The sequence below is a fragment of the Eptatretus burgeri genome, chromosome 9 (assembly GCF_056783735.1).
Source record: "Eptatretus burgeri isolate ZD-2024b chromosome 9, Ebu_testis_v1, whole genome shotgun sequence".
NCBI classification, from domain to species: Eukaryota; Metazoa; Chordata; class Myxini; order Myxiniformes; family Myxinidae; genus Eptatretus; species Eptatretus burgeri.
The window spans coordinates 48,430,975-48,456,137 of NC_140969.1; the positions used below are offsets into that span (position 1 = coordinate 48,430,975).

Sequence of the window (25,163 nt, forward strand, 5' to 3'; positions counted from 1 at the left end):
GGGATCCCAGGGTCCTGAGTTCAAGTCCCGTTGGCCGCTGAATTAATATACATCAGGAGGTTGACTCAGCCTGTCATCCTTCTGATGTCGGCAAAATGAGTACCAGTATACTGGTAAGGGGGACACTGCATCAGCGGCACAGCCGCGTCCCAACCAGTGATGCAACCAGCAGCCACAGGCTGCACTCGATAGAGAGAGAGAAGGGTAGAGGGATGTTGGCAGGTCTTTTTGCAAGTTTGAGCATTGATGGATGATTATGTGCATGTCTGCAGAGTGTTGTTGATGGGGGTGGGTCTTGTCAAGGGGTGTTGTGTGGTTGATGTTTTTTTTTTTTTTTTTTACCCAAGACATGCCACCTCCTCTGGAAGTTGGAAAAAAAGTCCGGAATTTTCTTGTGTTGATGTGGTGCAGGTATGAAGGGCCGAAACCTGCGTTTAATCACCGTGTGTATGACATCACAAAATACACTTAACACACGAAAATGTGAAATATCAACGTTCCCTGTCAGCGCACAGACGGAAAAGGTGATTAAACCGTGCAAAGTGACATTCTCTCACGGTCACATGAGGTCTGTGATTTTCACAAGTTCATGACACCAACTAATAAAAACTTTGCATGAGTTGCATGCAAAGTTTATTGCTTGCATTTGGAGATTTCTTACTGCCAGTCTGCTGTTTTCATATTCGCTGCAGTGATGTTTTGGGGGAGACAAGATGGTGGAAAGTGAACTTCCGGTGACTTCACTCCTCCGTATACAATCGCAGTGGACGTGACCAATCCAGTAGTGGAGATCAGTGGATGACAGCCTGTGATGTAAAAACTCACGTGACTTGTTATATATTCCACCATTTTTGCAATTATCAATTGTAATCCTTTTTGGGTTAAAATAATAGTAAAAATATGATAAATATCGAATTTATTATACATCTGAAAAGTGGGAGATTTGCCCGACTCCCGAGGTTTCACCGCCCTCATGCACTTTCAAAATGACGTATTTCCGTCTTCGAGTGCGTGTTACGCAATCACGCACATGTAGAAACACAAATGGCTGATGGTAGGGGAACACCAGCATGTTGTGGAAGGCCAAAGAAGAGGTCCAGGACCCTGGGATCTCTGTCGATCTCATCAGAAGGATTCTCAACGACTTTCTGATCGGCTGTTCGTGTTGCCGGATTATGTCTAAGGAAGATCAGGAATGGTTGGGAGGGGGGTGATGAGGGGAGGTGGGATGGTTGGGAAGGGGTAGGTGAGGGAGGGTGGGATGGTTGAGAGGGGATGATGAGAAGGGGTGGGTTGGTCGGGAAGAGGATGGTGAGGTGGGATGGTTGGGAGGAGGATGGTGAGGGGTGGTGGGATGGTTGGAAGGAGAATGGTGAGGGGTGGTGGGATGGTTGGGAGGAGGATTGTGAGGGGTGGTGGGATGGTTGGAAGGAGGATGGTGAGGGGTGGTGGGATGGTTGGAAGGAGGATGGTGAGGGGTGGTGGGATGGTTGGAAGGAGGATTGTGAGGGGTGGTGGGATGGTTGGGAGGAGGATTGTGAGGGGTGGTGGGATGGTTGGGAGGAGGATTGTGAGGGGTGGTGGGATGGTTGGGAGGAGGATTGTGAGGGGTGGTGGGATGGTTGGGAGGAGGATTGTGAGGGGTGGTGGGATGGTTGGGAGGAGGATTGTGAGGGGTGGTGGGATGGTTGGGAGGAGGATTGTGAGGGGTGGTGGGATGGTTGGGAGGAGGATTGTGAGGGGATGGTGGGATGGTTGGGAGGAGGATTGTGAGGGGTGGTGGGATGGTTGGGAGGAGGATTGGGAGGGTGAGTTCGGATAGTTGGGAGGGGATGGTTAGGAGGAGGATGGTGGAGTGGCCGCTTTGTGACCTGACTCCACAGGAGGTTTGCACTCCAATCGAGTGGAATGGCCATTCTTGTTTGCACCATGTTTTGTTTCCTGTTGATGTCAATGTCTTTATACACCTCTCACATGTTTATTCATTTTCCATTGTTTCAGATCGTTCATCGCTATGTGCGCTGAGGTTTCAATTAAAAAAGACAAAATGTTCCACATGAAATCGTGCAAGTGACCCTGTCGTTATCTCATGAAATGTGATCATTGCCAAAGGTAAATGGACTCTGACAACCAATAAACGCATACCAAAAACGTGCACAACAGCTTGAAGTGTATGTTCTGGCAACATAGCCACCATCATTCAGGCAAATCTGTGGCCTCCCCCCCAAAAAAAATTGGCTTCTCTGCTCCTGATCCAGACTATTCGTCCCACACATCAAAATCTGATTGTCTTGTTCTCGTCACTGAGCCAACTCATCCAACAAGTATTGTCATTAGTTTTAGATATCGTGATATATGTATATGTATATGTATATATATATATATATGTATATATATATATATATATATATATATATATATATATATATATATATATATATATCTTCTTCTTCTTTCGGCTGCTCCCGTTAGGGGTCGCCACAGCGGATCTTCCATATGATCCGCATAGTGATTTGGCACATGTTTTACGCCGGATGCCCTTCCTGACGCAACCCTGGTCGCCTCTTACGACACAGGGATATGGTACACCTATTTTAACCGGGGTATACACCGGCCCAGTATACTGGTACTCATTTCACCGACCTCGGAAGGATGACAGGCTGAGTCAACCCCCTGGTGTATTAATTCAGTGGCCCAACGGGGCTTGAACTCAGGACCTTTTGGATCCCAAGCTACTGCCCGAACCACTGCGCCAACACACCAGGCTATATATATATACATATATATATATATATATATATATATATATATATATATATATATATATATATATATATATATATATATATATATATATATATATATATATATATATATATATATATATATATATATATATATATATATATATATATATATATATATATATATGTGTATATATATATATATATATGTGTATATATATATATATATATATATATATATATATATATATATATATATATATGTGTATATATATATATATATATGTGTATATATATATATATATATATATATATGTGTATATATATGTATATATATATATATATATATATATGTATATATATATATATATATATATATATATATATATATATATATATATACACATACATATACATATACATATACATATACGAAATCCTCTTATCCAGATCTTCCCCAAAGTCGAATCGATTCGTCCTTGGCAGACACCCAACCTGTCCACCAAGTTTCATCTGAATGCATCCATAACTTTTTCAGATGCTGTGCTTGATCTCGTTTTTTGCGTGATCTCTCAATGGTGATCGTGCTTTTCAACAGCAGAGTGGTGGATGACTGGAACAGTCTTCCACAGGAAGTAGTTGAAGCCAAGACTACAGATGAATTTGTCTAAATTGGGCAAGTGCTGGTGGAATGAGTCTGTATGAGGCACGCAACCCTTCCCAAAGTCTGAACTCCTCAAGAATGTGCAAGCACTAAAGTTAAATATTACAATGACGAACAGATCAGGGTGTAACAGGATCACCTTATCCCCAAATCCGATGATGATGATGATGATGATGATGATGATGATGATGACTGAAGCTCAAACCAGCCGTCTTGCACTTGCAGACGGGCTGATGAGGCTTCGGGGAGAGGGGGGGTAAGTTTAGCCACCCCCTACGGATTCTCTTCGCTGCATGTTTCTCCTTTGTCTAAAACTGCTTTTTCCTAATACTACAAGTAAACTTTGTGACTTGTTATGCATAGATGGCACCACCGTTCAGGTCTCTCCACCCTGGCACTTCTAAGAGGGGGTGGGGGTTACTCTGTTACGAATCTGGCAGCCATGAGCACTCAACTTTCAGGTCCCCGTAGCTCAGTTATTTCATTAAGTAAATGTGGATATATTGCTCCCTTTCCCCTATGTCCAATGGGAATTAAGTGTACATATGCTACGGGTTATTTTATAGTTAGGATTTTTACATCATCAACTATAACAACAACATCGCTCCTTCGCTCCTACCACCATCGGCCTTTCTGACGCGCATAAGTGCCGAGTGCCTGTGAGCACATCGGTTCCATTGGCAACCGACATATTGGCTCTGCTCCAGGGTCGAGCAAGACGTGTTGCCTTCAGCCAATGGGCAAAGTGCGAGCAACATATGCCACGTTCCAACCAATGCGGAGGCATGTCACCCGAAGAAGGAGGAATGCCTCTCAGGGGGGACGGGCTGCGAGGATGCTCGCCACGCCCCCCCCCGCCCCCCAAGACGAATCACGAACGGCAAGTGGATCGCCTGAGTCGAACCGCCCAATCCGGAGCAGAGTTGCGTCAGGGGAGTGAAGAGTAGCGCGGGTGTGCGCGAGGTGGTCCTGTCTTTTTTCCCTTGAGCCTGTCCCGCGGAGGATCACCTGCCTGCGAGTTTGTCCTGCCGAGAATCGCTTGCCGGTCTTGTCTGCTGGCACTCGGTCTCGTCGCTTGCCGGAGGAGCGTGCTGGACCCCGACACTACCCTCCGTACCCGGTGCTTGCAGCGGCATCGAGTTGCGGGTTCAAGTCCCGCCAAGCCGGATCGTCAAGGGCCGCACAAGGCAGGAAGGTCCAAGCTAGCTCTGGTCTCCAGCTCACCTTTCGTCGAGCTGGAAGCCTTCAATAAAGACCTGACGGGGTCCATTTCTTTAGGTTTGGTCTGTGTGTGGGCCCGTCTGTTAAGTAGAATCGTTAAGTACTTGCGTTATTGTACATTGGAATATATTCGGTTGTAATCTGCTCTTTGTGTCCCTCCCCCGGTTTTTGCCCATTATTGCAAAAATAAATTCCCCTCTTGTTGAATGTCCCAGCTTGTTCCCTGTCATTTATTTTATTGGCTTAGCATGGTGCGTGTTGGGAAATAGCGAGACAGTAAATTGTGCATTTGGACCCACAGGCCTCGGTAACCATCCGCTCAGGTTACACGGTAACGGCTCGTCCCGCTCGAGGCCTATCAAGGGTGCGAATTCCCTGGTAAGCTTTGCCATGTGGGTACTTAGGTATTTTGAAGTTTGGCAATTAACCCATCCCACGCAGTCAAATTATTGGTGATTCATGGTCCTGTAAGGGCCCGTGCCTTTCGGACTTATCTGAGGGTGACGACCTAAATTCTGGTGTGTTCGGTGGAGCCGACTCTACTGCTCCCCCTCACGGTCGTGCTCGCCACCGATACCCGGCCCAACAACTCAACTTACTTCCCTCTCCCCTATTTCGACTCATTGTTGTGCTGTATCACGTGATTGGGTTTTCGTATATCATGACTCTGCCGCGAGGGGTGGCGGTGATGTACATCCAGTAGGGCAATAAAGTGGAGTTACTGCTACGCTCTCGCTCTCCATGTTCCGCTGCACCGTGGATACCACAATTGGCTGACGAGGATGGTTGATCGACGAGTCACGGCGCACGGACGTGTGCCTGTTTTCATCGGAGACTACTTTGAATTGTTTTCAGAACAGTTGGGATGCTATTTCCACGCGAACGATGTGGTCGAGGAAAGCAAACAGAAGTCGATCTTGCTCGCCTCGCTATCGGTGGAACATTATCGACTGCTGAGTGATTTGGTGGTGCCGGACAAGCCCAGTGGGGACACGCTGTCATTTCAGGACATTGTGCAGAAGTTAAAAGCACACTTGGCGCCGGAGAAGTCATTACAGCTAGCTCGATACCAGTTCGATCGCCTCGCGAAAGGTACAGGGGAGCGAGTCGCTGATTTTGTGGCGCGAGTGAAGCCTTCTTCCGTGGCCTGCAAGTTCACGGCAGAGGAGCGTCCGGCTCGGCTCAGAGATAGTTTTATTTCTGGTTTGCAAGATGCGAAAATGGTTTCGGCGGTTCTACGGCTGAAGGGTGAAGCCATTACATTTACCTCGGCGGTCGACACTGCTACAGCTGTCGAGCAGACTCTCGGAGTTGTTTGGGCCATCACCGGCCGCGGCATGCCGGATGGCCTGGGGGCCCACGCGGTGTCGCGAGTGCCCCGGGACGCACGCACGACCTTCGGTGCGGGTCGGGGCCAGACATCGCCGCGCGGCCGCACGAACGGTGAGGTGACCCCGCGGACGTGTTTGGGATGCGGAGGTCAACACCTGTGCCGTGTGTGCCCGTTTAAAAGCACCGTGTTTACGTTGTCACAAGGTGGGTCATCTGAAGCGTGTGTGCCGAGGGGCGTTGGCCACCGTTAAGGTCATGGACGGCGATGTGCGAGGCGACCTCAGCGACCCGGGGCGGAACCGGCAGCCGTTGATGGGCCTGTTTTCAATTGGCCCTGCGGCGGCGTGCCCGATGACGGTGGAAGTCGAAGTGAACAACACGCCGATCACGTTTCAGGTTGATACGGGAGCGGCGGTGTCGATCATCGGCGAACAGACCGCGTAGACTCAACGACCTGAAGCTTATCAGGTCCGACCTCACACTGTTCACGTACACCCACGAGAAGATAACGCCAGTCGGGATGGCAGACGTGTCTGTGCGGTATCAAGGCCAGGTCACCGCGCTTCCATTGTACCTCGTGCGGGGGAGGGGTCCATTTCTCCTAGGCCGAGACTGGCTGACCCGCATCAGGCTAGACTGGGCCACCGTTCACCTTGTGCAACCCGTGCCGAACCGATGGGAGGATCAGTTGGAGAAGATTCTTCAAAGACATCAAGGTTTGTTTTGCGACGACCTTGAGAAACTCAAGGGGGTGGAGGCAAAACTCTTCCTGAAGGAGGGGGTGGTTCCTCGTTTTTGTAAACCACGACCGGTGCCGTATGCTCTGCGGGACAAGGTCAAGGGTGAACTGGATAGGCTGGAGGCCTGTGGAGTGATCGAACGGGTGTCGTACTCAGATTGGGCCATCCCGGTCGTCACGGTGCTGAAACGGAATGGAGACGTCCGATTGTGCAGGGACTTCAAGTCCACGGTTAACCCGGGGCTCAGCGTGGAGCAATATCCACTGCCGTCAATTGATGAAATATATTCACGATTGGCGGGGAGTCAATACTTCACGAAGCTTGATCTGCGTGATGCATATTTTCACCTGCCGATGGATCCCGGGAGTAGCGACCTTTTGACAATCAACACGTGTCAAGGGCTCTATCCGATATACCCGGCTCTGTTTTGGGATTGCTTCGGCCCTCGCCTTGTGGCAGAAAGCCATGGATCAGGTTTGCATTGGCCTGCCTGCTCAAACCTACTTGGACGATGTGCTCATTGCGGGGAAAACGGCGGACGAGCATCTTGCGAATATTGCCCAAGTGCTGACGAAGCTAGAAGCGTGCGGCCTGCGCTTGAACAGGGACAAGTGCGCGTTCTTCAAGCAGCGCTTGGAATACCTCGGGCACATCATCATGCTGGAGGGACTGTTGAAAGGCCCTCGGAAGGTGGAGGCGATTCAGCACATGCCACCGCCTCGCGACAAGACGCAGCTGCGCTCGTTCATTGGTATGGCCCAGTATTACCAAAGGTTCGTGCGCGGGCTCAGCTCACAGCTTGTGCCGTTAACGCGGTTGCTCAGGAAGGACGAGCGCTGGGCCTGGGGGCCTGCACACCAGGCGGCGTTCGACCGAGTCAAGCGGCTGCTCACAGAGGATACGGTCCTCGTGCACTACGAGCCTGCGCGTCCGCTCTTATTGGCATGAGACAGCTCTGCATATGGCATCGGAGCAGTGCTCTCCCACAGGATAGACGATGGTTCCGAGCGGCCTGTTTGTTTTTCATCCCTGACCCTGTCCGCAGCAGAGCGGGAATATGCCCAGATCGAGCACGAGGCTCTCAGCCTCGTCTGGGGTGTGCGGAGGTTTCATCAATACCTGCTAGGGCGGCATTTCACTTTGCAGACGGATCACAAACCACTTCAATTCATCCTGAAGCCCGAACGCGGGGTACCGGTGGTAGCGGCCGCGTGGATACAGCGGTGGTATCTGTTTCTTGCTACTTACGATTACGATATTCAGTTCTGGAGCACCGAAAAGCATGCTAACTGCGACGGGCTCTCGCGCTTGCCTTGCGCGGAGGGTCCAGCTGCGTCTGAGTCGGCCGACCGGGTTGATGTGTTCGCGCTGGGCCAGGTCCAAAGCGGGCCGATCATGGCCAAACAGGTCACGGTGGAATCGGCTCATGATCCAGTACTCGCCCGTGTCGTCCAGGTGATTTCTACGGGGAATTAGAGTGATCTACCTTCAACACCGGCATTTCAGCCTTTCGCGTCGCGCGCATCGGAGCTGTCGTTGGTCCAACGGTGAGTTATGTGGGGAATGAGGGCGGTGATTCCACCGAAGTTCAGGCAGTGGTGTTTGGAAGAACTGCATGTCAGTCACCTTGGCTGAAATCTAAAGATTTCGAAAGTATATTGATGACTTCTGTTTGTTTATTTGTTTGTAGGCACGATAACTCGAGAACGGAAGAAGCTACCAATGTCAAATTACACCACGTGATTCAGGAGGGTGGTGGCTAATGCTGATTAGAGTTTGGTCAAAATCGGTCAAAGGTCAAGGTCACGGTGAGGTCAAATATTCGATTTTTGATGGTTTGGTACAGATAACTCGAGAACGGAAGAAGCTACCAATGTCAAATTACACCACGTGATTCAGGAGGCTGATGGCTAGTGCTGATTAGATTTTGGTCAAAATCGGTCAAAGGTCAACGTCACAGTGAGGTCAAACATCCAAAACATTCGATTTTTGATGGTTTGGTACAGAATCATCGTAGAAACTTCTGGTTTGCGTCGCTGCCTTCTCAAGATACAGCTTTTATTGGACAAGGTCAGAGGTCAAGTTGACGATTTCATAAGTGCCAGTCCATGACTGCTTGTTTGTTTGTTTGTTTGTAGGCATGATAACTCGAGAACGAAAGAGACTACCAATGTCAAATTAGACCACGTGATTCAGGAGGGTGATGGCTAGTGCTGATTAGATTTTGGTCAAAATCGGTCAAAGGTCAAGGTCACAGTGAGGTCAAACATCCAAAACATTCGATTTTTGATGGTTTGGTGCAGAATCATCGCAGAAACGTCTGGTTTGTGTCGCCACCTTCTTGAGAGACAGCTTTTATTAGACAATGTCAGAGGTCAAGTTGACGATTTCGTAAGTACCAGTCTATGACTGCTTGTTTAATCATTTTTTTTTTCGTTGCCCGATTTGAACGAAACGTGATACTGCACACTACAGGCGAATGGTGAGTTATGTGGCCCTAAAATATTTGCGCTATCATGTACCGTTTTGGCTGTATTTTGGGACCATACATACAAGATGAGAGTTTTAGTAATATAGAGATAGATAATGTTTATCAACATCTCCCTGAAACGTCCATATAAATCAAACGTTGTTTTGTTTTTCAGTGAAAGCTACTCGTGGTTTCTGGGTTGTATACAGTATGTACTGTAGTCGATAATCACACTGACTCCAACCTGCTGATTCATGTTTGCGCGTGTGTCTGTGTCTGTGTTGTTCATAAAGCATTACATTTTCTTTTGCTAACTCCCCTAACTCTCTTTTTTTTTTCTCTCCATCTCTCTCCCTCTCTTACTGTCCCATCCTTGCTCTACCCCCTCCCAATATAGTGCAGTACCCTCCTCCCTCATCTTCTCTCTCATTCTCCCCTCTCTGTCTCTGGACATATCCGGACGGTGGTTAGGTATGAACGGTGTTTGTCTCTGGACGTGTCCTGGCAGTGTTTATATCCGGACGGGAGTTTGTCTCCAGACGTGTCTGAGCAGTGTTTGTCTCTGGCCAGCTTGGCTCCAGATGCGTCTGCCGGGCGGTGTTTCTCTCCGGACAGCTTGGCTGCAGACGTGTCCAAGCAGTATTTCTGTCTGGACGGGAGTTTGTCTTCAGACGTGTTTGAGCAGTGTTTCTCTCCGGACAGCTTGGCTGCAGACGTGTCCAAGCGGTATTTATGTCTGGATGGGAGTTTGTCTCCAGACGTGTCTGAGCAGCGTTTGTTTCTGGCCAGCTTGGCTCCGGATGCGTCTGCCGGGCGGTGTTCGTCTCCGGACGCGTCCGGGCAGTGTTTGTCTCTGGACAGCCTGGCTCCGGACGCGTCTGGGCGGTATTTATGCTTGGACGGGAGTTTGTCTCTGGACTTGTCCGGAGAGGAGTTTATCTCTGGGCCATGTTTATGGTATGACTGGTAGATAATGGATTTCAGACATTTTTTTCCATCTTCACTATTCGATGCAGAATCATTTTGATGAAACAATATAAATCGTAATTAATGCTCCATCGCACATCTGCCTTCCCTTCCTCTCTCCTCACACTGTCTTTCCTTCCCCCACTCCTCCTCGTGCCCCTCCCTCCTATCTCCACCTCTTCAGTGAAGCAACACATGGTATTTGCTCATCTATATATTAATACTGAAGGACCAATTTTGTGCTCCTTCTCGCGGTCGCGTCATGTTTTTCTTGGTACTGTGACCTGGACTGAAAGAAACTTCGTACCTGTAAGAGTGCATCGCACATAGTGGCAATAGTCAACCTTCAACGCTGAAGCAGAATAAACACTTTTCGTTTTACATTCGTTTACATGGCGACGTGTGACGTCATCGCTGAGAGGCGTCAGGACGTCATGACATCGGCCATTCGCTGACGTCATTACGTCTGTCGTCGACAGACCGTTACCGCTGAGAGGTGTAATTCCACTCCTCGAAAATAGCGTCTGCAATGTAAAACCCTCTTCTGCACATGCTGACTACCTCAGAATGTGAATTTGACACAAAAAATGTAACAAGAAACATTGTATCTTCTATATATTAATACTGAAGGACCAATTTTGTGCTCCTCCTCGCGGTCGCGTCACGTTTTTCTCGGTACTATGACCTGGACTGAAAGAAACTTCGTACCTGTGAGAGTGCATCGCACATAGTGGCAATAGTCAACCTTCAACTCTGAAGCAGAATAAACACTTTTCGTTGAGACGGGGGCGAGGAGTGAAGAGGTGGGGCGGGGGATGAAGAGACGGGGGCAGGGAGTGAAGAGGCGGGGGGCAAGGTTAGCAAATGTTTGGGCGGGAGTAAGCAAATTGAAAGCGGGAGACGGGGGGAGGGAATTGGGCGGGGGATGAGTGGGCAGGGGCTGGGGTGAATTAGGCGGGATTGAGTGTGAGGGGTGGACAGAGGGGCGGGGGCCCGTGGGCGAGTGGTGCGCGGAATCAAGAGACGGGGGAGGGGAGTGGAGGCGGGGGCGGGGCCGGGGTAATTAAATTTTTGGGCAGGGGTAAGCAAATTGAAGGCGGGGGTGGGAGGTGGGGGGAATGGGGCAGAGGCGGGGGAAATGGGGGCAGGGGCGGGGGGAAATGGGGGCAGGGGCGGGGGATGAGTAGGCGGGGGCAAGCACACCCTGTCCAGTCCATGTCCCTCGAGTTCGTGCGATCTGGTGAGGGTGGTTGAATGAACGGAATCCTTCTGTGACGGGGTTTCGACTAGTTGTAAATACCAGTGCATGCCTGTAGGTGCGTGCCCGTACGTGCGTGGCTGTACGTGCAAACAAAAACAAAAACTTTCAAACCGCTTGCCAGAAACAACAACCACACAGGCCGTTCCTTCGCTCTTGTTAATGACACACACACACACACACACACACACACACACACACACACACACACACACACACACACACACACACACACACACACACACACACACACACACACACACACACACACACACACACACACACACACACACACACACACACACACACATTGCTGGAATTATAGATAGATGAAATGAGGTCAATGAGATGACAAATGAAGGGGTTGAATACAGACTGCAGAGCAATGAGTAAGGAAACTCGTCGTTGTGAATCGTTTTTACCACCAAATTGAGATCTATTTCGTTGGCAAGCAGGTTGAGTAAAGCTGAATTCCTTAACACTTCCAAAGGCCACAGCGTTTTGACAATTGGAAACCAAAAAAAGTTATGCACTTTTTTTGATAAATTCTTTTCGGAAAAATTTTCTTCAATAAATAATAATAAAAGTTGTCTCCATGTACATTGTACACACCTTTATCTCGTTAGCGCCTCTTCATAAACAACATTGCTGAGGTAATGGCGCTTATAAACAATAATAAAAATTGTCTCTATGTACACACCTTTATCTCGTTAGCACCTCTTCATACACAACATTGCTGAGGAAACGGCGCTTCTTCTTTGTTTCCTTGTCCAGGGCAAGAATGCGGAGGCTGTTGGACCTGCCAACGTTTTGATAAATTATTAGTTTTAATGACCAATTATTCAATTTGCGCTAACGTATTTTGCCTTTTCGCAATGTCGTCGCAAGGAAAAACAAAGAGAAGAGAAGAGAGAGAAAAAAAAAACGTTCGTGCAAAAAAAAAAAAAATTTTACTTCCTGGTTCGGAACATACCAGCTCACTCTGATGTTACCGAAATTTATGCACCGTCTAATATGAAAACGATCATAACTTGGGGCATTGTGTTTATGTATAAATGCGCATAAGAAATCGAGAAATTATTAGAATACCCGAAGTCATCATTATCCGGAAGTCCGTACGTTGTAACCCGTAATGGCAAACGCGGCTGAGGTTCCTTTCCTCCATCGACCACGCCCACGCAACAACGTGTCTTGTCATTGGTTGGCAAATAAATGGCCATAACTTGGGAAGCACTTGTCCGATTAATATCAAACCTTTAAAAGCCACATCCTCAGGTCCCCAGCAATATACCTGGCAAGTTTCAATTAGATCGGACGAGTGGTTGTCGACAAACAGTGGTCACACACACACACACACACACACACACACACACACACACACACACACACACACACACACACACACACACACACACACACACACACACACACACACACTGCTGGAATTATAGATAGATAAACAATGTCCTTTATTAAGGGTCAATGAGTTTGTATGAGAACCAGCATTTTCTTTGCACAGGATGATTCGGCACCATGTCCTGTGAGAAATGCTCAACATTGTCAGGTCCACTTGTGCCAATTAATGAGAAAAGGACAAAATATTATGGGTCACAAGACATCTGGACCACCCTGGAGGGTCACAAGACATCTCGAACACCCTGTTTGGAGTTATATTCCAGTGGTACGTATTTTACAGTACTCTCTGGACATGTGCAGTTCTACAAGTACGTCCTTTATAGATGCACTCATTGCGACACATACCTTGCAGACGTACTCACATTCTCAATAGTATAGTACACGTATCCTTCGCCAACCCACAGGGGTTATGCTCCTGAATCCCCCCCCCCCCCCCCCCGTGGTTGGTAAATTAGAAGACCGATGGAAAAAAAAGGGAATTGGGTTCGGTGGTCACGGTCACAGTGGGTGGATAAACGACACATCTTGTGCTTTCAATAAACATTAAAAAGCTTCGTGTTGGCTTTCTGGTTAAGGTGGCTGGCTTAAGATCTTCGGGTCTTGTGTCGAGCACTACCGTTGAATTAACACCAGGTGGGTTGACTCGGCCAGTCATCCTTCCGAGGTCGGAAAGATGAGTAGAAGGCCTATAATATACATTAAAAAAGTACCCTGCATGAACAAGAATACTTTTAATTACCTTTAATATTTGATGGTGAAGTTGAAATAATGATGACTATGATGGTGATGTTGGGGGTGGTTGGAGAGATGTGGGGCTGTCCCCTCTTCCTCAGGCACAGACTCAGGATCCTCAATGGAAAACCCAGATAATGAGCGAGGAGAACTGGCAACTGTGATGGGATGAAAGCTGGTGATGCCATAAGGATTGAGGACTTTCATTTTATTTTTTGGAGATCTTTATGGACCTCTTTGTATGGCATCATGAGGTCCTCCAGCCCTACAAACAATCAAACAGACAACAGAATCCTAAATGCAACATCCTCTGGTGGTGGTGAGGGTAAAAATAACGGAATTAACTCAATTGTGCAAAGTATTGTTAATGAATGCTGATTTGAGGCTCATGGACAAGCTTGTACATATTGTATAAACAGGACAAGGACAACAGAAGAGTTTGGTGCACTGTATTTTGTTTTCTTTTTACATGAATTATACAGGGATCATCAGAGACGGACAAATCAATACCACATATTGAATTTGTACCTGTGACTATGCGATTCCATGAACATCGAGGCCCTTTCGCTCAGATGGGAACATCAAATGGATCAATGCCGAGAATAACGTTCCCAGGAAGTCGCAGTCGCGTGGAGTGGACGAACAGCACACACAGGTAGACCGAATCAACCAGCGAAGGGAGACTATGGGGATCTGCATTCACCTAGGGGTCTGGCGCACTTAACCTTGTACACAGACACAGTGGACCTCGTGGAGACGGATGGACCACGCAGGCCATTGTCAGCTCATCATGCTTAGGTTGCCGTTCAGACTAAACAGTGTGCGGGAGCCGCGCTAAGTGCACCAGACGGGTGTTTTGACAGGGCCAAGCCTCGGCCTTTTGTGGACATGTACTTGGGGATGCTCTGATGCCACCTTTTTGGAATCTCAAAAAGGCGAGTGCACGGGTCATGGCAGAGGAAAAAACACCTTGAACACCCCAATAATCCGCACACGTTGTGCATGGATCACATTGGAGGTGGGAGGGGGAATGCATGCGGTTTAGTAATAATGGAGAGGACCATGGATGTCACACGAGCTGGTGGGAAACATCAAGCAGGACACCTGGGGTGAGAATCCACCGCTGGCAGAGGAATAAGTACCATGATAATCCAGAGCTGTACTCTTTCTTTTTAAAAACCGAGTCTGAGTATCTATCATAGGACTGGCAGGATAGCCTGGAGGTACACACACTCACCTCTGGGCTGTCTAACCAAACTAGAGGAATGACAGCTAGAAACTGTCATCCCGGTGTTTCACGTGCATGGTGTGCCGTCTATCAGGATGAACGTGAAACTGGGCGTCCCTTCTACCTCCATTAGATGGTGGTGTGAAAGACCCCACGGTGTCCTTTGCAAAGTGTCGGCAAGCTATCACCGGCATTCTGAACAAATTACAAATTCTTGCCCTAAGAGGGAAACTGCATCAGCGTCACAGCTGCAAACACAGCCAATGATGCCACTCTTAGCCTTGTGTTACAGCTTGGTGTTGGCTTCGTGGTTCGGGCAGGGGCTTGGGATCCTCGGGTCCTGAGTTCAAGCCCCATTGGCCGCTGAATTTAAAATACACCAGGAGGTTGACTCAGCCTGTCATCCTTCCGAGGTCAGCAAAATGAGTACCAGTGCACTGGTAAGGGGGACACTGCATCAGCTGCATAGCCACGTCCCAACCAATGATGCAACCAGTAGCCACAGGCTGCACTCGATAGAGAGAGAGCCTTGTGTTGCATGAAGATGAAGGTGTCATAGGATGGTGTAAAGGTACGACAATTACAAATTATTGTCTTGACAACTCCTGGAAAAGGAAAGACAAGCCAAGCCCCCCCCCCCCCCCACCCCACAGTGTGATTCTTGGAACGAGACTTCAGTTGCATTGAACCTGCCTTCAAGCAGATCATCAAGGCCAGAGAAACTCCTGCAAAATACAACAATATTCGAACGTTCTTGTGAGGTCAGCTTTTAGGTCTGTCTTTCAGGAGCCAGCTGGCATGGCATGACATTTGATTGTGATTTGGGAAATAATTTGTAATTCAAGGTGCTGGCAATAACTCTCCTGCTGTTCATGAGCCCGTGTGGGATCTTCAACACCAAACGAATGCTATCAGATGGGACACCAGGCATAACGTCCCTGCATGCGAAACACTAATCTGACAGTTTATAGTCGGGTCGGGAATCAAACCAAGACATGACAGCTCAGTTCAAAGGTAAGTGCACCTCTGCACCATCCCATCCGATTTGGAACACCATGTTGCTCTCACCTTTGGGATGGAACCCTTGCCTTAGCCCTTTCATGTCTTGAAGTCGTGGAAACAGATCTTGGAAATCAATGAAACGTCCCACGATGAACCCAAGGCTTTAGGCCAGTTACTTCCCCAATACAGAGGTTAGTGGCATGCGTCGTGTATTGCTTTCACCCTCTGCCCTGTGCTCGCTGTCCAAGGTTTCTACAGGGTGCACATGGCATGACAGCAACCCACTTGTGATGAACCTCCCAAAATCCATGCTCGCTACTCACCGACACTCGTTTTTGCCTCTTCTCTCTCACCTGTGGAAACAACTTCCTCAAGCCGTTCAATTCCATTACTCCCCCTTGGGCTTCACGTTGGCCGTTCATGTCCTCTTCAGGTCACTTCCATAACCAACTCATATTTTCCATTTTGAGTTCATGACAGACAGCAACACCTTTCAGGATAAGGACAAGGTCTATCAAAAAATAAGAGCCAGGGTGAGAAACGGGGGAATATGGGACATCCTATGAGAGCAACATTTCTGTTAAACATACTATCTCCAGAGCTGCAGCAGTAACTTTCAGATAAATCAGTGACATGAGAAGAAATGGTGGTCCTCACAAGTCAGGAGGGAGGTATTAGTAGTTACCGGGGTGGTAGGAGGGCAAGGAGGAGGAGTGTGGGTGGCTAGGGTTATGGGTCTGATCTGGTACAGGAAACTTAACTTTGAGATCTCACAAAACTGAGAAAACAATGGTGTGCACTCACAAAGAATAAATAAAATAAAAAAAGATTTTTTATTGCAATACAGTTTATGACAAATCCATGAACTGGAAAACCAATCTTTCAAAAAGATCTTTGATGCAACATTTGAAAAATGAATAAATACAGAATTCCCATGCAACAGTAAAATAGGTGATCAGATTACTCTCCAGGAGAACTGTTGGCATTTTATCTGTATTACGAAAGTTTACGATTGCTGGTGACAAAAGGAGCAAAACATTACAATGCAGAGACAATACAACGAGGGAAACGAAAAAACAATTGACGCGGTGGCAAAACGGCCAACAGGCTCAATGGAAGAACGACAACTTTAAGAGAAATTTCACAAACGAAGCACACTCAAATGAGTAATACGATGTTGTCGGACACCATGATTTGGTTCGCGTCTTGCATCATGGCAAGCGCCGAGCTGACTTCTGTTCTGGAGAAGGCCTCCGGAGTGGTGCTGTTGATCGCTTCCCGTAGTGCGGGTACGGGCATCGACTGTGTATGCGAGGCACGGAAAGCCTGCACCACGGCCGCCTTGAATACTTTCAACCTGTGCATAAAGAAATCGATCAATTTCAGTTTACATCAGATAAATCAAGACAATACATTTACGAATTACCATAGTCAGTTTTTGTTTTTTAAGTCTCAATAAAATAACTGTCTTGTTGCCATGCAACTGTCTTAATCACATAGGAAGAGGATGTTTTCAAAGGGTCTTTTGGCAGATAATTTGCTCAACGAGATTGGCTCGTCTTGACCTTCCTTGCAATGTACTATGACAAACATTTACATGTGCATACATGAGTTAGGAGGGATGGGGTTTTTTGACAGCATGACAAAATGTCTGAAGGAGAAAGCAGGAGCAGGGTAAGCTGCATGAAAACTGGGTTTTTTTATATATGCGCAACTGTCAATTCTAATTTTAAATCCATTTTCTCACATGATTGCATCTCATGACCATGTCATGTCATTTTAGTCATGTGTTGTTCGAATGATCAATTTTGATGGCTGCTCAATTTTCCTCGTTTTGATTCAGTGGACTCTGTTCTCTCATTGAACATACTAACGCGTGGCCATAAGTGCAAAAAAAATAAAAATAATAATAATAAAACTTTCAAACTGTGTGCCAGAAACAACAATCACACAGGCCGTTCCTTCGCTTTCGCGTGCCCGTACGTGCGTGGCCGTAAGTGCAAAAAATAAAAATAAAAAAAACTTTCAAACAACCACACAGGCCGTTCCTTCGCTCTCATAAACGACAACTAGATTGGGGCATTGTGTTTATCTATAAATGCGCATAAGAAATCGAGAAATTATTAGAACACATGAAGTCATCATTATCCGGAAGTCCGTACGTTGTAACCTGTAATGAGGAATGCGGCTGAGGATCTCTTCCCCAATGGCCACGACGACGCAGCAACGTGTCCTGTCATTGGTTTGGTAAATAAATGGCCACAACTTGGGAACTACTTGTCTGATTAATATCAAACATTAAAAGGCACATACTCAGGTCCCCAGTACTCAATATACCTGACAAGTTTCAATTAGATTGGACCAGTGGTTGTCGAGAAACAGCGGCGTCTCTGTGTCTCTCTCTCTGTGTCTCTCTCTGTCTGTCTCTGTGTCTGTCTCTGTCTCTCTCTGTCTGTCTCTGTGTCTGTCTCTGTCTCTCTCTGTCTGTCTCTCTCTGTCTGTCTGTCTCTGTCTGTCTGTCTCTGTCTGTCTCTCTGTCTGTCTCTGTCTGTCTCTCTGTCTCACACACACACACACACACACACACACACACACACACACACACACACACACACACACACACACACACACACACACACACACACACACACACACGAAATATAGATAGATGAAGGAAGGAAATACTTATCCAAACTGTGAGACACTGTTGCTAGCGATTATTGCCTTATGAAATTATTTCCCTGAAAGTATACCTAAGGGGATAGTTATCCTGCCTGATAGGACAATTCCAAAATTCCTGCACTGACGAGTTATACAATGGTGGTGAGAGTGCTGAGTCCAGAGCCATTGAAAGAAAGGAAAAAGTTTTGGGGATTTCATTTACTGACAAGAGATGCCAATGACTCCCTTTTTATTTTTTATTTGGATTTTTTTTTTTCCGGCAAGGCCGAGTGAAGAAACGCCCTGCAACCCGTGCCGACAGAAAACAGGCTTTGTGGAACACCAGCCACATTTTCCATCCAATCATCATGTAATTTTGCTAAAAAATAATCTCCATGTGTAGGCGCTCTGATGTTTAGAGTTCCATGTCAATCGCTCAAGCAGTTGCAGAGAAAACAAATTTAAAAGAGAATAAAGGTGAAAAGGTGAGGGCGGAAGAAAAAAGTGAGATCCTCTGCCGACATTCCACAACATGGTCATGGATGGTTGTGGACACCAATTACAAGTTAAATACAGGATCTAGGTTTATGGAAGTGTGAGGTGACAGCAGGTCAAAAAGAGGTTAATTGTAGACACTGGGCCTGGGGTCACAGTTGCACAAAACCAATCGTGTGAAGGGATGGGGATTGCCATGACATGAAGTTGCACCGCTTATTGAAGCCCTGGAGGGAAGATGTGATGGAATGATCTGCAGAAGGCAGTTCCACAAACAAGAGAAAAAGAGGAACGAGAGCGTGGAGGTGTACACTCAGCCTGAACTTTGGGAGTTTAACAAGGAGGGATTTACTAGAAGAACATGTATCCTGGAAGAGCTGGGAAGGGTCAGAGGACTGAGACACAGCAAATGAAGGAAGACCAAAGCAAACGTGGTTAAAAAAATAATTGTCTGTTTCGTTCAGCCATTATACAGTGAATCAGAAGTCACAAAAATAGTTTGTTGAGACATTGGGATTTCCTAAATCTGCAGAAAACAAACATCAAAGTGTTAACAAATATGTGATTGCAGTATGTGTGCTTCTCAAGTTATGGGCAGACACTGAGTTTCAAGAAACACAAAATGAAGAAATTGAGCATTAAAGATAAGGTACGAATTCACTCACCTGAGGAATGGGCATTTACAATGCAGATATCTCCTCAAAATTTTCCATACTTACATATTATGGTACAATGACTCATTTCTCTCTAATTTCATGACAATAAGTTACGTCAACTCCCCTCCTAATTAGTTACCTCCACCACCAAAAGTGGGTGGAGGTTATGTTTTCATCCCTGTTTGTTTGTCTGTGAGCAGGACATCTCAAAAGGTTATGGACAAATTCGGACAAAACTTGGTGGACAGGTTGGGTGTGTAACAACGACGAACCAATTCAATTTTGGTGAAGATCTGAATCAGGGTCCAGATACAAGGATTTATTATTTTTATTTTTTTTTGAAAGCGATTTCTTCACCATTGAGAGACGGGGCCAAAAATAATATATGGCACGACATTTCAAAAAGTTGTGTACGGGTTATGACAATTTGATGGACGAGTTGGTTCGGTGATAAGAACAAGGTGATTAGATTTTGGTTCAGGTCCGAATCCAGATCCAGCCTATCAGTAGGATACAAAATGTAACCAGTTAAACTTGGTGGAGGTATGTGCTCTCCCAAGTGCCGTTCTAGTACAACTAAGTGTCGACACAATGAGTATGAATGATGCAGATTATTTGACTCAGTTCTTTGCATTTTTCCTCTTTTAAAAATTTTTTATTTTTATTTTAATGACTAGCTCATTCAGGTCTGTGAGGACTGTAAATGGCATCTGCAACGATAAAGTGAAGCAAAGTGTGATGAGTGTTAATGCTAGAAGTGAGATGATAAAACCGATGGAGAGATCGTTCATGTTCGGGTATGTAATAGCTGTTCTCCAAAGTTTATGGAGTGAGAATATAAAAAGATAGCAAAGGAGGGTAAGGGGTGCAGAAAGAGGGAGAACATGCCAGTCACCTTTTGCATAGTGTATTGAGTGCTGCAGTTATATTTTCTGTTTATAAAAATCAAGTTTGGACAACACTCAGCTAGCTCTCGGCTGGAAAGTGATCGATTGAACAACCTTGGTTGCACCACATTAACTTCAAGGTGCAAATAGTATTGAAAAACCAGTGGGTTGTGGGATGAATCGGAGGTTTGTGTTGAGGAAAGAAAAAAAAAAAAAGATTGAAACAATACAAACCACATGGGATGAACGAAGCGTCAACAACAACAATAACAACAACAACTTGCACATTGAAATCATTAGGTTATTAGTATGATGGTGCAGTTTAAGTTTCCACTGGAATGAAAGATGATAATTTCAAATGAACATCAAGCTTAAGTAAGCTTCTTGTCTCCACTGATGTTTATTCAAGTGAAGGCGTTGTGTGTGAGGTAAGACGATGGCAGAGGGAACCAGCTGTATGTCCAACAATGAGCATGCCATCATATAGGGATCGGTGGTTGACACCACAAACTAAAGTTGCCATGTATGGCAAACAATGCAGTCAGAAATGAATCACAGCTTAATCTTCAAAAAAAAACAACAACACATTATACAGTATGCTGGAAATTAGCCATGTTGTTGGAACCTCATACAAGTTGAGATGAGGACCTCACACCTCACCTTTCTTCACTAAGAGTCACAGTGCTGGCAGGCGCCGAGTCGACATCCATGCTGTCCCCTTCTGTTTGTTGACTTGTCAGAGAAAATCGAACTGTAAATGTACACAGTTAGATAGATAGCTGTTCAGATTTACAAACGGAAGAAGTTGTTAGAGTTCCTTTAGAAGGTCACCAACTCTCAAATTGCCTCATGCACAAACATTCCAAATGTTAACCATATTGCCCATTCATCCTCTTTGGAAAATTCCATTTATCTGCAAAAATAACCATTATTTTTGTATTGAAGTGATACAAGGCTCAAGGAGGAGTTTCGACATACATCACAATGTATGACAACAACTTTATGAGACATCAGTGTAATCTAATATGAACTAGAGGGAAAAATGGGGAAACTAGAACGGGCACTCAGTAGAGCGCATACCTTCGCCAACGCTACATTTTGCCCCCCCCCCCGCCCCCCAGAAACCGTTGATTGTGAGGGTATTTAATCCCATTCCACATCTGCCATCTCATATGTGTTATGATGGCTAAAAAACATTAAATTTCCTGTGTCATATCGTATATCACAAGATTGGGCATTGAATTCACAACATTTTGGCATTGGTTGCATGCAAATTGGTTAAAAATCAACCGCACTATGGCAAAATGACGATTTTGACCTTTTCATGACCTCGACCTTGACCTTTGTACTCTTAATTTTGTAATTGGTATTAGAGTATGGGGAACAGAACAGTCAACATTTTGGTGTTGCTTTCATGCAAATCCAATAATAATTGACCGTGTTATGACTAAAACCGCACATTTTGCAATGTCGTGACCCCCCCCCCCCCACTAACCTTTGACTCCAAACCGCTAATAAGGGATATTACGTCATTGTGTCATGTCACATATGACAAGATGGGGCATTGAATTCTGAACATTTTGGCATTAGTTGCATGCAAATTGGATACAAATTGACCACGCTATGGTAAAAAGACGATTTTGACCTTTTCATGACCTTGACCTTTGACCCGATCGCTCCCAAAATCTAATCAAATGGTCCTCGGATAATAACCAATCATCCCACCAAATTTGCTGCGATTCAGTTCAATACTTTTGGAGTTATGCGAATAACAAACAAACACACATATTCACAAATAAATAAATACACAGCGATCAAAACATAATCTTCGCAACAAAGTTTGCGAAGGTAATTAAGACAGACAAAATGATAGTACACGAGATCTGAAACTGGGACACCAACATTATGAGCCACACGCTCAGCTGGAACCACCAAACAGGCCTCTGTGTATGACTTTAAAAATAATTCACGTCTTGGAATGGGCAGAGATGAAATTACCATCTGGAACTTTATCACCAGAACCAAAATCGTAGGGATCTCCACTTGTGCTTGTCTGGCTCTTGTCAGCAGCTGAAGATAGTTTTCTGCAAACGTGGGGCAATACATCAGGTTCGGGACAATGTGAAATGGCCACAGAGGCCATAATCACTCATAATGTCGAATCATTGCATATCAGTGAGATTTGTTTGCATCAGCGGAAAATGATTTGCAGATTTGACACATACTCCCATTGCAAGGGCTTTAAAATAAATAATTTGATTTTTTTTTTTTAAAACATCAAGCTGTGACATATTTGTTCATATACATCTTAGGTTCGTCCACAGAACACAGGAGAAGTCTTCAGTTGCTAAACATTATTTATCAAAATGCATTTTCCCCAATCCATGGAAAATCCTTTTACAAAACAGATCATTTCACTTCACTACAAGAAAATCAAGAGAGGTTTTGGCACTATCGGAATGGTGAAAAAAACAAAAACGAAAACCTTTCAAATCATGACTTATTACCTTTGCTTCCGCTTCTTCTGTTCCTGTGACGTCTCCTCTTCCTCATCGGTATACTCATCCGTATCATCTTCATTGACATTTCTTTGCCGTTTCTTCTCCTTCTCCAAGACCTTCAAAAAACAAAATATATAAATATATAAATAAACATATACACACACACACATACATAGTGGACAAAAAAAACCCCAAAAACTGGAAACACCTGGGTAAATGAGGGAAACCACAGAATTATATTGAAAGCAACAGCTTCCTATCACATGTTCAGCAAAGAACATTCCAGTATGCTTAGGGTCATGTATAAAAATGCTGCACAGGCCTGGTTGCCTATAATTATGGCTAGCATGGCGGCAAGCGAAGACCTCAGTAACTTTGAAAGAGGGGTGATTGTTGGGACATGTTTGGCAGGAGCTTCAGTGACAGAGACAGCTCAACTTGCTGATGTTTTACAAGCAATGGTCTAAGTTGATGTTGGCCTGGAACTCTGAGGGAAAGACATCAGCAAAGGGTAACAGTGGGCAGAAGCAAATACTCCAGGAGCATGACTGCATTCATTTGAAGTGCAAGGCAAAGCAGGTGAGCAACTGCAGATCAATTGACTGTAAATTTCAAACTGGTGTGCAAGCAGTCAGTTTCATTAAAAAAAAACGGTTCACCAAGATCTCTATAGAGCGGGATATCATAGTCAGGTTGCAGTGCACAAGCCAATCATCACACCTACAATGCATGTTTGCAGGTCCAGTGGTGCAAAGAGCACAGGCAATAGAATACCGAGCAGTGGATTAATGCGATATGGTCAGATGAATCATCCATCACCATGTTCTCAACAAACAGATGAGTGCATGTGACACCAACCTAAAGAACTCTACAACCCTGAATGCTTGGTTCCAAAAATGAAGGGTTGGGTGGTTCTGTAATGCAGCGAGGTGCATTTTCCTGGCATGGTTTGGGTGCAGTCTTTCACTTTGAAGGCAAGGTCATTGCCAATCGCTACTTAATGGTACCGAGTGATCATCTTCACCCCATGTCGCAGCATTTATTTCATGACAGAAGGGGTGTCTTCCAGGCTTACAATGTCCCCATCCCCAGGACATGTGTGGCTACCCAATAGTTTGATGAGCATGCAAATTATGTTATCCATATGTCATGGCGTTCTCAGTCAAGATCTGAACCCAAATGAGAATTTATGGCATATTCTGAAACAACGCCTGAGACAGCATTTTCCACCTCCATCAGTTGTGCGTTGACTGACTGTATTAAACCCCTTTCAATATGTCTGTTCTTCATTGTTAAGTTAACTGTCATCCCGGTGTTTCGCAGGCAGGACAATTCATCAATGTGTGTGTCATTCCTCGAATGGATGTTAAATGGACCATCTCATATGCCGACATTGGTTGGTAGATGTTAAAGAACTGACAGTGTCATTCGTGAAGAGTAGGTGAACTATCGCCGGAACCATGAACAAATATGCCTGGTGTTGGCTTAATAGTTAGGGTGGTGGCCTTGGGATCTGAGGGTCCTGAGTGCAAATCCTAATTGGCTCTTGAAATAATACCAGGTGGGGTTGACTCAGCCTGCCATCCTTCCGAGGTCAGAAAAATGAGTACCAGCATGCTGGTATCCTGTGTCGGAATGGCGACCCATCCATGATTGTGCTCAATAGCGCAGGAGACTGCTGAGGCAGCACCAACGCTCTGCACAGAGTATGGTCCCAATATCCGCCTCCTCATTTATCAGGTGCTCATAGTAACTCCTTCAAGTATTTCTAATCTCCCCATGGTCAACCAGTACATTTCCCAGATCATCCTTCACACATTGTTCCATGAGATCCATATTTTGACCGATCATTTGCTTTGCTATCCCAAATATCTCGACTTTACTATCTGCATTATTAATCACATCTGAAAGTGAATCCTGTACTAATTTTTCAGCCTTGCAAACTTTCCTTCTTGCCCTATGGTCAGGTCAGGCATGGGAGCATGCGCCAGAGCAGCGCGTCGCTGCGTCCACTTTCCGCCGGTACTCCAGGAGCCTCCGTCTGGCCATCCCCCAGGCCGATGACTGGTCCATCCCCATCTCCTTGAGATGCCGATCAACCTGCTGTAACCACGAAGCAAGTGGTCGGCCCATTGGCATCCTCCACTCACGAGACTCACTCGCTGAGAGAATCTGGTGAGCAGGATCAGC

General features: G+C 45.9%; 1 protein-coding gene and 1 long non-coding RNA gene across 2 annotated transcripts in view; one reads left to right on the forward strand and one right to left on the reverse strand.

The window, feature by feature from the left end:
• Positions 1 to 702: 702 nt before the first annotated feature.
• LOC147020091 (uncharacterized) lies at positions 703 to 14,321 on the forward strand. Its single transcript, XR_015061640.1, has 3 exons — positions 703 to 1,198; positions 12,915 to 13,076; positions 13,645 to 14,321. It is a non-coding gene; the product is annotated as an uncharacterized LOC147020091 (long non-coding RNA).
• Positions 14,322 to 16,587: 2,266 nt separating this feature from the next.
• Positions 16,588 to 25,163, reverse strand: part of MCM3 (minichromosome maintenance complex component 3) — a 96,563-nt gene continuing 87,987 nt past the window's right edge. Inside the window, exons 14-17 of the mRNA XM_085895133.1 lie at positions 22,980 to 23,089; positions 22,471 to 22,556; positions 21,133 to 21,223; positions 16,588 to 17,130 (exon numbers count right to left, since the gene is read on the reverse strand). Of these exons, the coding sequence (XP_085751259.1) occupies positions 16,932 to 17,130; positions 21,133 to 21,223; positions 22,471 to 22,556; positions 22,980 to 23,089 (486 nt within the window). The 3' untranslated portion in view covers positions 16,588 to 16,931. The remainder of the gene's footprint in view (positions 17,131 to 21,132; positions 21,224 to 22,470; positions 22,557 to 22,979; positions 23,090 to 25,163) is intronic.